Consider the following 13315-nt stretch of genomic DNA (forward strand, 5'->3'; position numbering starts at 1 on the left):
TTTTGAAATTGTCTCATCTTAATGGACCTTCAAGTTAGGAAGTACAAAAGAAAAAATTGAAATGAATGTAATAACTGCATCGGTAACCTCAAACGATTAGAAATCAGTTCTGGGTTATTTTGATCTTCTGGCGTACTCACTTTTTACTGCGAATCGATCTGTGGATCCTTTTTGGCTTATTGAGGGTGCCGGAAGTAGTACTTCCGCCGCTGCTTGTAGTTTCCGTCGAGTCCTTGGAAGACTCGTGTACGTAATCGCTGTCCTCTTGGTAAATTTTCGAAGATTCCTGTTTTATCAACACAGTTCCTGGTGGAAGTTTCTGCAGGATCTCAAGGCTTGTCGCGCCGTCGTTGGTTACCGAGTACTCCGCGTCGCCGTCAGAGCGCGCTGGGCTCGCGCAGTCGACGTTGAACTGTCGGTGCAGCGCCATCTTGGAATCCCGGTCGCTGAGTTCGATCACTCGCGGATTTTCATTTGCGGTAACCTTTTGCATATTTCTGGAAGTTATCGGCTGATCTAGATTGATAACCTCCGGGGACCCTTCCTCGGGGAACTTCAGCACAGTCGAGTCAGTGCTTGCCATCTTGTCAGAGCACCTTTTATCCGAATAATTGACATCGCTGACCTTCTCTTCCCCAGCGTTCGTTTCGTCGTCTTCCGTCCCGGAAGAGGTTCGATCATAGAAATCCTCTGCCCTCACTTCCTCCATCTTCGTAGCTTTCAATTTCCCTGAAAAAGTGGCAAACTCACCCGATTCTCCCGGACTTGGAATAATCAATGAACAGTGGAATTCCGTTTTTTTCTGCGACGATTTGCTCTTCCGGTTAACTCTTTCTTTCCTCAAAAGGTTACTCGATATATTTTATGTCTTACTAAAGATGTTTTAAATCTTTGTTTTTCGGAAAAATATTTACACGTAGACGATGCAGCGAAGTCAGGGAAAATGGCAACTGGGTCGCTTGGGGTACCTTGATATAGTTTCTCCTCCTCCTCTTCTTAGTTTTTTTTTTTTCAATACGTTAGGCAATTTTCACGATCACCTTTGACGGAAATTTACCTCTGTTGGATATAATCGCAGGGGTAAATCGCTAAATCGCCCGAACAGAATGGGAATTCTGGGCGAGATTCGAGGAATACTTTTCCGCCGACCAGGTTAATTCATCGGTTGATGAAAATTTACTGCAGTCGCAAAACGCTTTTGTCGACTCCACCCTTTAGCATCCTTCAGATGTTAATAAAGTGGGGCCACCTGTCGGACTTTTTGGCAATCTGCATGCACTACGCTGATCGATTTGATATTATTAAATGTCTGTTGTTACAAACTTGGCGAAATTTATGGAGCAGGATGTTTTACCAGTACTCGCTCCGTCTCTAATTGATTTGGGACGTTCGTATATGTTTACATTTTCAAGTTATTTCTTTTCAAGATTATACACATTGATGTACGGTTCTCTCGTTTTATTCCAAATGAATACTAACTGTTACTGGCTAGTACGCTACTCAGACGCTAGATACGAAATTCACGGCGGCGCATGTATTGCACATAGACTAGAAATTAAAATAGTTGGATTTTTGGTACTCTAGCTCCACTGAAAGGTATGTACAAAGAAAGAATCGCTCGTCGCTCGGATTCAGCATCATTAATTCATATTGTCTGTCGTTAGAGCGAGAGTTGTCAGCACGGATCGTCGGTGTGGGTTCACGCCCAAGTTTTCCCAATTTATCCATGACAGCCTCGCCGTTAAGTCTGGAAGAAAGAAATAACAATTATCCATGAGTTCTGAAAGAACAGAACGGTTCATCAAGAACAGAGGAGACAAAAGGACACAGCAAAGGATGTTTTTACATTCTCGTTTTTAGACATATCTTCAATTATCATAGATGACGTTTATCAGATATACTATTATAAAACTCTTGTAATTAATGAAATTAAATATTTATGCCTAGCAAACGAGGGNCATGACTGCATTTTTTTTTTTCTTCACCGTGGAAATTATATATAAGAAAATAGAAATGAATCCGTCCAAGGACCTTTCATTTTATATACATCTTGTTACCTTTAACAAAAAAGATAACGAATTCATATGAATGACAAATTAAAGGAAATTATCATTATTACGTTTATGGCTCACCACTTGTGTTCCACTCGGCACGTTCGCCACTAATTTCACCCCTAAGGCACCTTTCCACGTACGTCAAAGGGTCGAGTCTTGCTGCTAAGACCTCCCTAAGTAGAGCTATGTACGCAATCGCTAATCGTAGCGTGTCTATCTTCGAAAGTCTCTTCTCGTAGGGAAACGTCGGCACGTGAACTCTAAGCTCGTCGAAAGCCGAGTTGATGCTGCTAAAAATCGTAATTACACTTACAATTTGGCTACTCGTTATTCCCGAGGGTCATTAACGGAAAGTTCAATCCTTCGGCAGTTTCAATAGTTCTCCCGAAATTCCTCTAAAATGTTGACATTTTATTACTTCTTTTAATTCAGTAAATAATTATACGACTTATTTATGTACAGTTTCCCTTTTTTCGTTAGACTAAAGACAAATCATTTGGTTTACAGAGCTGTTCCTGGAGGGGGTGCAAAAGGTGTCCAAGCACCTGGACAGACAAACTCAGAGGCGGTCCCAGATCGTTTGTTATATGTAAAATGTCGAATAATAAGCATAATAATCAAAACTTTTTTTTCATGATTATTGATCCTTCAGTCAAACCGAATTCAAACTAATCTTATATGTAATTTTTGTAATACCATTCGTAGACGAGGATAAACTATCTTTAATTGTATAGATATAAAAGCGAACACCGTGTATATAACATTCTGAATTAAGTAATATTAAATTAATAAGGGCGGTAATGTTGTTTATATTGTCGGTCGATCAATAATCCTGGAACCGTCTTGATGGTTTACAAAAAGAAAAAAAAATTTGTGAAGTTTCGAAAGGTATAAACTTAAAAAAAAATATTATTAATTCTGATAGAACAACCACGATAACTATTGCTATATTTATGTAATCAGTCGTGGACCAGGAGGAATCTTAGATACGGAGTTAATCATTCTCAACATGTCTAAATTTGGTGTTAAGGGTTTGATGAGGACGTGTAAATATAAGGGAAAATGTAAGGGAAAAGTCTGCCATTTTTAACACGTACACTTCTATGTTTCTAAAAACGACAGAACTTTCCCTCACACCTAATATTTGGTGCGAAACTCTACCGAGTTTCTCGATATCGATTCCATGCTGTTTCTTTTCGAATATTCTTGTTTTTCAAGAGTAGCTGAAATGCAAAATGGACTTTTCAAATAGAATCTAGTAGCATAGAATAATTTCTAAATATTTCTTAGTAATCTTTGCTAAATATCTCAAGCGACAGATTTTTAAGATTTCTTGTAGATTTCAATTCGAAGATATCCGAAATATTTGTTGAAAATCTCAATGACATATTTAGTTTCAATAATTTATAAACATATAGAGAGATTATATTTTTTAACTTATTAACATAATAAAAGTACATTTTTTACTTCACGACTATTATCGAACACTTCATTTGGTATCAAAAAACTGGAGAAATTTTTCTAATATTTTCGTTCCGCTATTTCATTATACGAGCAAAACGTGTGAATTTGATTTTAAATATTTTTAAAACCTTTATAATGTATTGGGCAGATAATATTTAAAAAATACTTATATTAAAATGAAACGAAATGTTTTGTATATCTGATAGAAAAATATTACGAAAACACATGGAGCTAATATAATATAAATATTATAGAGATAATATTCTAAAGTAAACGTTTGGCAAATATTTCAAATGTCTGCTAAATATTTACAAAATGTACGATAGTCGTTAAATGTATAGAAAATATAGGACAAATATTTTGTGCTACTAGGGAGTATTTGGCACGTTTTTTTGTTTTCTTTACACCGCAGGTGTTTTTGTGGTGATTTAGGTTTTTCAAGAGTTGTTGAAATATTCATATTGATTCAAGGGCTCGACTAAATTTAGTTGGTCTGAAGTATAACATTTGGACATCTTTCTCACCTGAGCATTCGTTTCCTTTCGCGAATGTTGGCGGCATGTCTTTGGATTCTATACGGGCTACCATTTGGGTAATAACCTTCTTCAACTCCGTTCAACTCGGTATCGGGATGGTCTGAAAATTTCATAACAAAACATTTTACAAATATGCATACGTCGTAGCCACACTGTAAAAACCGGCGTTTTGTAAAAAGCCTAGCCATATTGTTTCATAAAAAACGGCTAGACGGTTAAACCTTCGTTGGCTTAGCTTCATTTTACAATCCGACAAATCATTTTATAAAGTGACTAGGTATTTTATATAAAGTTCATTAAATTACTGTCTGCTTTTCATATTAATTTAATTTTTAATTTATTTTATTAAATTAAATTAAATAATTTCTGGTATATTATAAATACGGTTTTAATCAACAAATTCTACTAAAAAATGGGGAAGGGTTTAGGATAGCATTCTTTATTTTATTCACGTAATCAGTATATACATAAGTAGAACAAATATATAGATGATAATATACTTTATTCGATGTAAGTAGGTAGGTTGGGTTAAGTTGAATTATAGAAAAATACGCTTTTTATAGAATGACCGAAATCATTTAGCCGGTACAGACGGTAATTTAATGAGTTTGACTATTCGGCGGTGTCTCTTTGGTCGTTTTATAAAACGCTTTATGAAATGACCAGCCGGATTTGAAAATGAAGCTAATTGGACAAACGTTTAACTGTCTGTTTTTACAAAACGCCGTATTTTACAATCTGGCTACGACAAATACATTACTAATCTCTAAGCAGTTCAATATACGCTAATTTCATAACTTCATTTAATTTCCGAGAATATACTTCTTCATTAAAAAAAAAAAAAAATCAGAGAATTACTTTCATGCATACCGAATATTACACAAATTGTTAATAAATTATCTTGGTAGAAATACATTTACACCCTTTGCGTCACATTTGCCTCCTATAGAATTTACGTAAATGTACAATACATTTATAAGGTCATTTGCCGCCGGTTGTTAAGCAAGCTTCCTAAGTGGTAGATGCAAAAGGATAGCGCAAAATGCATTAACAAATAAATGTAATTCATAGGATGTTAAAACAACCTATATTGTCACAAGATAGTTCGTACAGTTTATTTAGTTATTAACCCTTTGCGGACGGGACTTCCTTTCTGAAGGCTTTTGGGCGACTATTTGCTGACACTCGTTCGCAAAGGGTTAATAGTTTTTTTTTCTATATATTCGATATATCAACACAATAGCGCAAAATGCATTAACAAATATATGTAATTCATAGGAAGTTAAAGCAACCTATATTGTCACAAGATAGTTCGTACAAATTATTTAGTTATTAACCCTTTGCGGACGGGACTTCCTTTCTGAAGGCTTTTGGGCGGCTATTTGCCGACACTCGTCCGCAATGAGTTAATAGTTTTTTTTTATATATATTGGATATATCAACGCTAATATGTTGTTGGTATTTTTTTCTTTTTATTTACCTGGAGTTGACACTGGCATGTGATAATGAAGAGGGGAATGGGTGTGCGGTGGTGCGTGAGCCACGTGTTGCGTTGCTCTGCCTGCGTAAACGCAAGACGGCAATTCCGCAATGTCTTCCTCGCTGATGTCGCTGTTTGGACCCACGTAATATTGCGCACTGAGGAAAGAATTTATCCATTTTACTCCTCACGAGGAAACGCCTAACGTAACGATGCAAGGGAGGACTAAAATTGACATTTCTTCGTGAGCAAGTTTCATAAATTCACTTTTTGTCCACGCCATCGGCTTGAACTCTCCGTGTAAAATGAAAACTGTTCAATAGACAGCAAGCAGTTTAATTTATTTTTTAGAAATATTGCACCAAGAGTAATTGAATCCATATAGTGGGATTAAGTACTAAAATCAAAGATATCAAGTGATAACACTCGTACACGAGCAGCAATATTCAGTGAGTAATTTATAAATAAATGTGGAAACGCTTAATGAGCAAGACTACAGAGAAATTTGCTGTTAATAAATCTCAAGAGTTATTTTAGGATTCTCGATAATGGCGAAACAGATATTTTTAAGTCTCCTTCTAAATGGCGAATCTCGATTGCATTGCTATCCAGTTCTAGAATTGATTTACATTCTGAAAAGATCTTTTTTAATATGTCGTACCAAAGTTGTACGAAGATCGAACGATAATTGCACAGAATTTTTAATCCTAAGATTGGTAGATTTCATTTAAAACTTTTTTCCTCCCAGACAATGTCTCTTTCGGAGAACGTATAATGAGGCTCTGACAATAATCTATTAAATATTACAGGATATTCAATTACCCTTCTTGACTTTGAACATAAACTGTTACTACGTTACTTAAAACCTAACATATAATACATCTATTTACTGGTTTCTCTGAATCCACCCTTATACAACCCTTTAGGAGCAAAATCCTAAATGAAGCAACACGACTTTGTCCAATTGTATCTATTAGGTTGATGCATAAGTAATGGCGTATTTTATACGTTACGTTCCGTGTAAGAAAATGCCATTACTTATGCATCAACCCAATAGCACCAAGAACCCAGTAACCAATATCTAGGACCTTAATACGTCTACCTAGATTCTCTCAATATTGATCCGTGATTACCGAGTAAGAGACTAACATCTCTGTTAAAAAGATAAGGGCCAATTAATATGAAAAAGAATCGAAGATGAGCTAAAGATCACCTAGTGCACGCAACCGTGGAGTCAGCAGGCCTGGAGGCCGCCCCGACGCGGTGCCTAATTCTTTGACCTCGGTCCTCGAATTCGTAAGCAGGGTGCGTCGCCATTTTTCCAAAACGTCCTCTAAACCTTCAAATACCACTGGCTAGTAGGGTACCGAGAGGATAATTCATCGACGGAAGCACAGGATCCCGAAAACGGTGTCTAGGATTCGCGGATCCGAAGCTGAGGCCACTGGGAGGTAGAACTCTCTCGCGACTCGCGGAATTTCCGAGTCGGAGGGGATCCCGAAGATTTCCGAAATTCCCGGAGCAATTCCCGAGGGACGCAATCGCGGGGTAATTAGAGACATGCGTAAACCCGGTTAGGTTCCAGGTCGGACTATCGGAGTCGTCCCAGGGGGATTGGGCTTATATAGAGAAAGTCGAGTCGCGAGGGGATGATCGATACCAACCCCTGGGAGGAGCCTGGGACCAATCCAGGACTCGCGGGGGCGAAATAGCTATCAGCCAGCTCGGGGATTGGTCCAAACTTAATAGCGCATTTATCTCCGCACCCTGGAGGACGACGAGGGTCCTGCGGTTTATTGTTACTGCCGTCGGGATTTTATTTTACCCCGAGCACAACGCCGAGCTGGAGTGAGTCGTTTCAATTTGGCGACCCGCACTTGGACCCCGCTCGGACGTTATGAAACCCTTTTGCTGGAACGCCATTGGTCCGAGGACTCCGAAACGACTAATTCCGAGAAATCTTCTTTCTCCTTTTCCGGATTCGGGGATGTGTAAACCTCCTTGAGGATCTCTCTGCTCGCAGGAAGGGAAACGATTTATGGCGGGAGGAGTGTTAAGGGGGTACGGTACCCTTGAAATAACGAATAATCGAATTTTTATCATCTGTGTATGCATAAAGAGCAAAGGCCTGACTGACTAATTCATCATTATCCAATTCATCCTCTTGAAGTTAGAAACGTGAAAATTTGAGGGTGCGTCCTTTTTATGACGTGAACGTCCTCTAAGAACGAATTTTTCGAGGTTCTCTTGAAATAACGCATAATCAAGTTTTTTTTTTTAATCTGTGTGTACACATAAAGAGTAAAGGCCTGACTGACTAATTCATCATTATCCAATTCATCCTCTTGAAGTTAGAAACGTGAAAATTTGAGGGTGCGTTCTTTTTATAACGTGAACGACCTTTAAAAACGGATTTTTCGAAGTTCCCTTGAAATAACGAATAATCGAATTTTTAAAATCTGTGAGTATGCATACAGAGCAAAGGACTAATTGATTGACTGATTCAACATCACCAAACTCATTCTCCTGAAGTTAGAAACAAGAAATTTTGAGGGTGCGTTCCTTTTATAACGTGGACGTCCTTTAAGAACGAATCTTTCGAGGTTCCCTTGAAATAAAGAATAATTTAACTTTTCTAATCTGTGTGTATGTATAAAGAGCAAGGACTGATTGATTGACTGATTCAATATCGCCAAACTCATTCTCCTGAAGTTAGAAACAAGAAATTTTGAGGATGCGTTCCTTTTATAACGTGAACGTACTTTAAGAACGGATTTTTTTCTTCGATTCGTTATTTCAAGGGAACTTCCGTTATATATAATATAGACTTATAGAATAATAGAATTTTTAAAATCTGTGTCTATACATAAAGAGCAAAGGGCTGACTGACTGATTTATAGGGTAAAAAATCGCAGCACCTAAAAAGAAATATCACACAAATCAGACACTAACGTACATTGTGTAGGGTAATGTGATGAGATAGTATATTCAATTTTGGTTTAAAAAATTCTTGTTACTCCCGAGATATATCCACAATGTCCTTTATTTAATTTAAACAATGTATGTATTTATCCGATATGCATATCCTTGATTTTTAAGTGCTGTAGTCTTTTTTCGAGGAGTGGTATATGTCGGGATTACAAAAAATCTTCAGTTGCTTTTAATTTTATGTTTTCAATTTAAGGAGGACGATTGACTGGAAGGAAATCCTTACCGATTTCCAATTTAAAGTTTACCTAAAGTTCCTTTGGCTGTTAGAAGGTCCTGCAATGAAAGAAGTTTCTTGTAAGAGGGTCCTTGATACAGACAGATTATGTAGAAGACGGAAAACTGCTAAGTACTGTTTTGTACTTTTCTTTTCTTTATTATTCAGAAAGAACGGTTGGTTAAATGGAGATCCCTATTCTTCTTTAATTTGTAAGCTTTCCTTGAACTTTTCTTCAGCTCTGGAAGTCCTGCAAGGAAAAGGATTATAACGAGAGGGCTTTTAATATCAAAAGATGTGATCGAAGTAATCATTTATCATTTTTATAATGAAAGAGGATGGATAAGTAATAAGAATCTTATTTCCCGTTTCTGATTTTAGGTTTGTGTAAACATTCGTTGACAGAAGCGAGATCCTCCCTTTGAATAAAAGTCTTAAGAAAGTTAAGGGAGCGAAATTGCAAGATATCAACAAGAACTAAAGATAATAGGATAAGTTAAGAAATCTTTTTCATAAAGGATAACAATTGGCGACAAGGAAATCTCGTTTTTTCCTTCTGGAACCACCTCCGAGATAACTAAGTATAGTCATCCCTATAGGATTACATAAACTCTTATCAACGGTTGGGTGGATCTTCTTTGCAGAGAAGAGTCTTCCTTGGAAACGAATTTATTTCTGAAAAGGGTCACCAATATTGAGATCCTTCCTCAAAGCAAAGCAACCGGTTCCCTCTATTCCTTTCATTTTTATTTAACGAAAACATTTGACATCAAGGAACTCTCTTTCCCTTCTCTAAATTTAATTTTGCATAAACTTCCGTGGATGGAAAAGTAACTGCCCTTGAGGTAGCGTGTATCACCAACAAATTCTATTTAGAAGCACTAGCAGTTATTTATCCCTTCCATTATAGTTGTATCTAGATTTAACAAGAATACTTCATCGAAAAAAAGAAATCCTTCCCATGTCTCAAATCGTTGCCACAGTTTGATTATGCATACCAATCCTTGCGAATACCTTTAGGTACATCTTTCTTTATACATTACTAAAAATATCGTTAAGAGGTCCTCAGGTTTGTTCAGATGAACCAAAGCGTTGTGATCCGTGTTTCAAATAGTTGCCACAGTTTGATTATGCATATGAATTCTTGTGAATAGCTTTTGGTACATCTTTCTTTATAAATTACTAACAATATCGTTAAGAGGTCCTCGGGTTCGTCCAGATGATTGAAAGCATTGTGATCCATGTTTCAAATCGTTGCCACAGTTTAATCATGCATATCAATCCTTGCGAATATCTTTTGGTACATCTTTCTTTATAAATTACTAACAATATCGTTAAGAGTTACTCAGGTTCGTCCAAATGATCCAAAAGTGTCATGATCCATGACTCAAACCGTTGCCCCAGTTTGATTATACATATCAATTCTTGCGAATATCTTTTGCTACATCTTTTTATATAAATTACTAACAATATCGTTAAGAGTTACTCAGGTTCCTCCAGATGATCCAAAGCGTCGTGACCCATGTCTCAAACCGTTGCCTCAGTTTGATAATGCACATCAATCCTTGCGAATATCTTTTGGTACATCTTTCTTTATAAATGACTAACAACATCGTTAAGAGTTACCGAGGCTCGTCCAGATGATCCAAAATCGTCGTGACAGCCTGAGAGAGTAGCGAAAAACGTGGAGCATCCCAAGAAGCGGTCGGACCCTTTTCGAAACGAGATGGCTCAAATATTAGCGTTCCCAATGATATGAATAGGCCGATATTCAAATGAGGTATGTTTAGCGCACAATGAGCTGCAGCGCCCGCAATTATGCAAGGTGTTAATACGGCCACAATAGTTCGGTAGGGTTGTACCTACAACTGGGGAAGTTTGGTCCTTCGGCGGCCTCCCCGAAATAAGTTCCACAGGTTTAAGCTCGAGAAGGTGTGCTCTTATTGTCCGTACATTCGCCGATAATTGGGATCGGCTTTGGACCCGTTCGAGAGCACCCGCTGATCCCTGTGACACTCAAAGGATTAAATTATTTCGCCACGGCCAATTTGCATTTTTCGATGTTATCTCGCTCCCACCGATTGATCTTGCTCCCACTAAATTATGAATGGATTAATGAATTTTATACCTTCCACCCTTTACATTGCAAAATTTCTGGAGAGCAGACTTATTCCTGCACCCTAGGTGCACAAATTTCGGCCTAGTTCGCTTTTTTCATCCTCTCTATCTCTCTTTATATTTTATATTGTCCCTATCTTCTACCCATTGAGTGTACATTTTTCATACACTCGGCAGTATTCCCATCCTAATTTGGTTAGTGTCAAAACTCAAAAGAATATGTTGCGGGTTAATTGTTAAAGGAAACAATTGTCGACTTTACCTAATTCTTGGAAAAGCAATTGTACGCTTTAAGGTGATATGAAAGGGTCATTCTACATACATAGAACGTCAAAATATTTATGAAACTTTTCTCCAAACCGGGTGCACCGAATCATTTGAAATTTCAGCACGTGATTATAGAGACCCTAAGGAAGAACGAAGTGCTCCTGAAATTTCATTTTTTTAAAAAGAATCTTTATTCTCTGATTCTTGTTCGAGATAATTACAACATTTTTTTCGAAAAATGAAATTTCAGGAGCATCGCGTTCTTCTTAAGGACCTCCATAATCTCGTGATGAAGTTTCAAATGATTCGGTGCACCCAATTTGGAGATAAGTTTTATTAATATTTTGTCCTTTTGGTATGTATATATATGACACTTTCATATCACCTTGACAAACCTCTTGATAATATATAAGTAGTAACTAGCTGTGAATAATTTCCTTTTATTTGCCAGACGGATTCTCGCGGTTGTGGGTTGACCGAGACATACGAGGTGAATCAAAATGATTTGAATCTCCGTTTCCCAACAGTGGATTCGTCCCTTCACCCTCGAACGTGACAAATTCAGATAAATAATTGTTGTCAGCGTAACAATGGCCACTTGAAATTTGTCACAGCGATACTCGAAGTGACACGCTCCCGAAACTTTGAGAATGGATACACGTTGCAAACGCGGGATGATCTGTCGATAGCATGAATTTATCTGGAATTTTAGAATATTGTTCTACGCTAACGAAATTTCTTAAATTAACATTTGAAATACACTACAAAGTGTGTAAGAGCTGCAAATATAGCTTATTTATATTTCACTTTAATTTTAGGAACTCTATCAGATTATATTTAAAGATTTTAGCTTCGGTTGTTCCCACCAAACATGGCTACGTAACAATAATGTAATTGTTACATAACGTTTCTTAAAATAACATTTGGAATAGATTACAAAGTGTGTAAAATCTGCAAATATAGTTTATTTATATTTCACTTTAATTTTAGGAACTTTATCAGATTATATTTAAAGATTTTAGCTTCGGTTGTTCCCACTAAACATGGTTACGTAACAATAATGTAACGGTTACATAACGTTTGTAACATGTAATGTAACGTACATATAATATATAAGTATGATTTGTATTGCTATTTCCTCGGGAGCGATATAACACTGTTATGAAACGAATAATGTAACGTATACATAACATGTTGCATGTTTTGGTAATATTATATAAGGGCAATGCTAACAAGTTTGTAACAATGTTACCGAACGGTTATAATTCGACGTTATATGATATTTACGTATCTTTTGAACAATATTTGTTATATATCATGTTATTCCAGTGTTACGTAATTGTAACGTAGTGTGCTTGGTGGATTGTTCATAATTAGAAATGATTAAGTAGTTCATTAATGACAATTTGTTTGCGACCATTTATAACTTGAATTGCGTGTATTTTAAATATATAAATACATGAAATTTGTTTTCGCAAGGGGACGTTTCAATATTATTCCCAGTATTTTTTCACGGTTACTTTCAAACGTCATGAATAGTTAGATAAGGTCATGAGACGTGAAGGTAAGAAAGGAAGCAGGACTCCTTTTGAAACGGAAGAATCGACTTCGTTATCCTTGCTCGTTCGACTTCCTCGCAAACATTTAGTTCATCATTTCCAGTATTTTTATTCACGATTATTTTCAAACGCCATGAATATTTAGATAATGTCATGAGATGTAAAGGTAAGAAAGAAAGCAAGACTCCTCTTGAAACGGAAGAATCGACTTCGTTATCCTTGCACGGTCGATTTCCTCGCAAACATTTAACTCACGATTACACCGTTTTGGAGGGCCCGGCCGAATCGCAAAAGGGACATTTCCATATATTTCCCAGTATTTTTTGCTGAATTATTTTTAAACACTATGCATAGATAGAGTCGTGAGACGCAAAGGTAAGAGGAAGCAAGACTCCTGTAGAGATAGAAGAATAGACTTCGTTATCCTTGGACGTTCTATTTCTTCGCAAAAATTTAATTCGTCATTCCCAGTACTTTTTTCACAATTATTTTCAAACACCATGAATATTTAGATAAGGTCATGAGACGCAAAGGTGAGAGAGGAAGCAAGACTCCTCTATGGACGGCAGAATCGTCTTCGTTATCCTTGCACGTTCGATTTCCTCGCAAACATTTAATTCCCGATTACACCA

General features: G+C 36.9%; 1 protein-coding gene across 1 annotated transcript; it reads right to left on the reverse strand.

The window, feature by feature from the left end:
• Positions 1–1624: 1624 nt before the first annotated feature.
• LOC105702692 (basic helix-loop-helix transcription factor amos) lies at positions 1625–6851 on the reverse strand. Its single transcript, XM_012430441.1, has 5 exons — positions 6748–6851; positions 5535–5692; positions 4043–4154; positions 2133–2344; positions 1625–1747 (listed from the first exon to the last, which is right to left on the reverse strand). Exons 1-5 carry the CDS (start codon positions 6849–6851, stop codon positions 1641–1643), a joined length of 693 nt encoding a protein of 230 aa, XP_012285864.1. The 3' UTR covers positions 1625–1640.
• Between the last annotated feature and the right edge of the window lie 6464 nt (positions 6852–13315).

The sequence above is a fragment of the Orussus abietinus genome, unplaced genomic scaffold (genome assembly GCF_000612105.2).
Source record: "Orussus abietinus isolate OABI.00-Male unplaced genomic scaffold, Oabi_2.0 scaffold258, whole genome shotgun sequence".
In the NCBI taxonomy this organism is placed as follows: Eukaryota; Metazoa; Arthropoda; class Insecta; order Hymenoptera; family Orussidae; genus Orussus; species Orussus abietinus.

Bases quoted from the DNA above. Each gene is read 5' to 3' on its own strand.
- LOC105702692 (XM_012430441.1), bottom strand. From the start codon at position 6,851: ATGGCGACGCACCCTGCTTACGAATTCGAGGACCGAGGTCAAAGAATT. The intron at 5,693-6,747 runs GTGATCTTTAGC...TTCTTTCCTCAG, and splicing joins TCCACGGTTGCGTGCACTAG to TGCGCAATATTACGTGGGTC. The intron at 4,155-5,534 runs GTAAATAAAAAG...TGAAATTTTCAG, and splicing joins CATGCCAGTGTCAACTCCAG to ACCATCCCGATACCGAGTTG.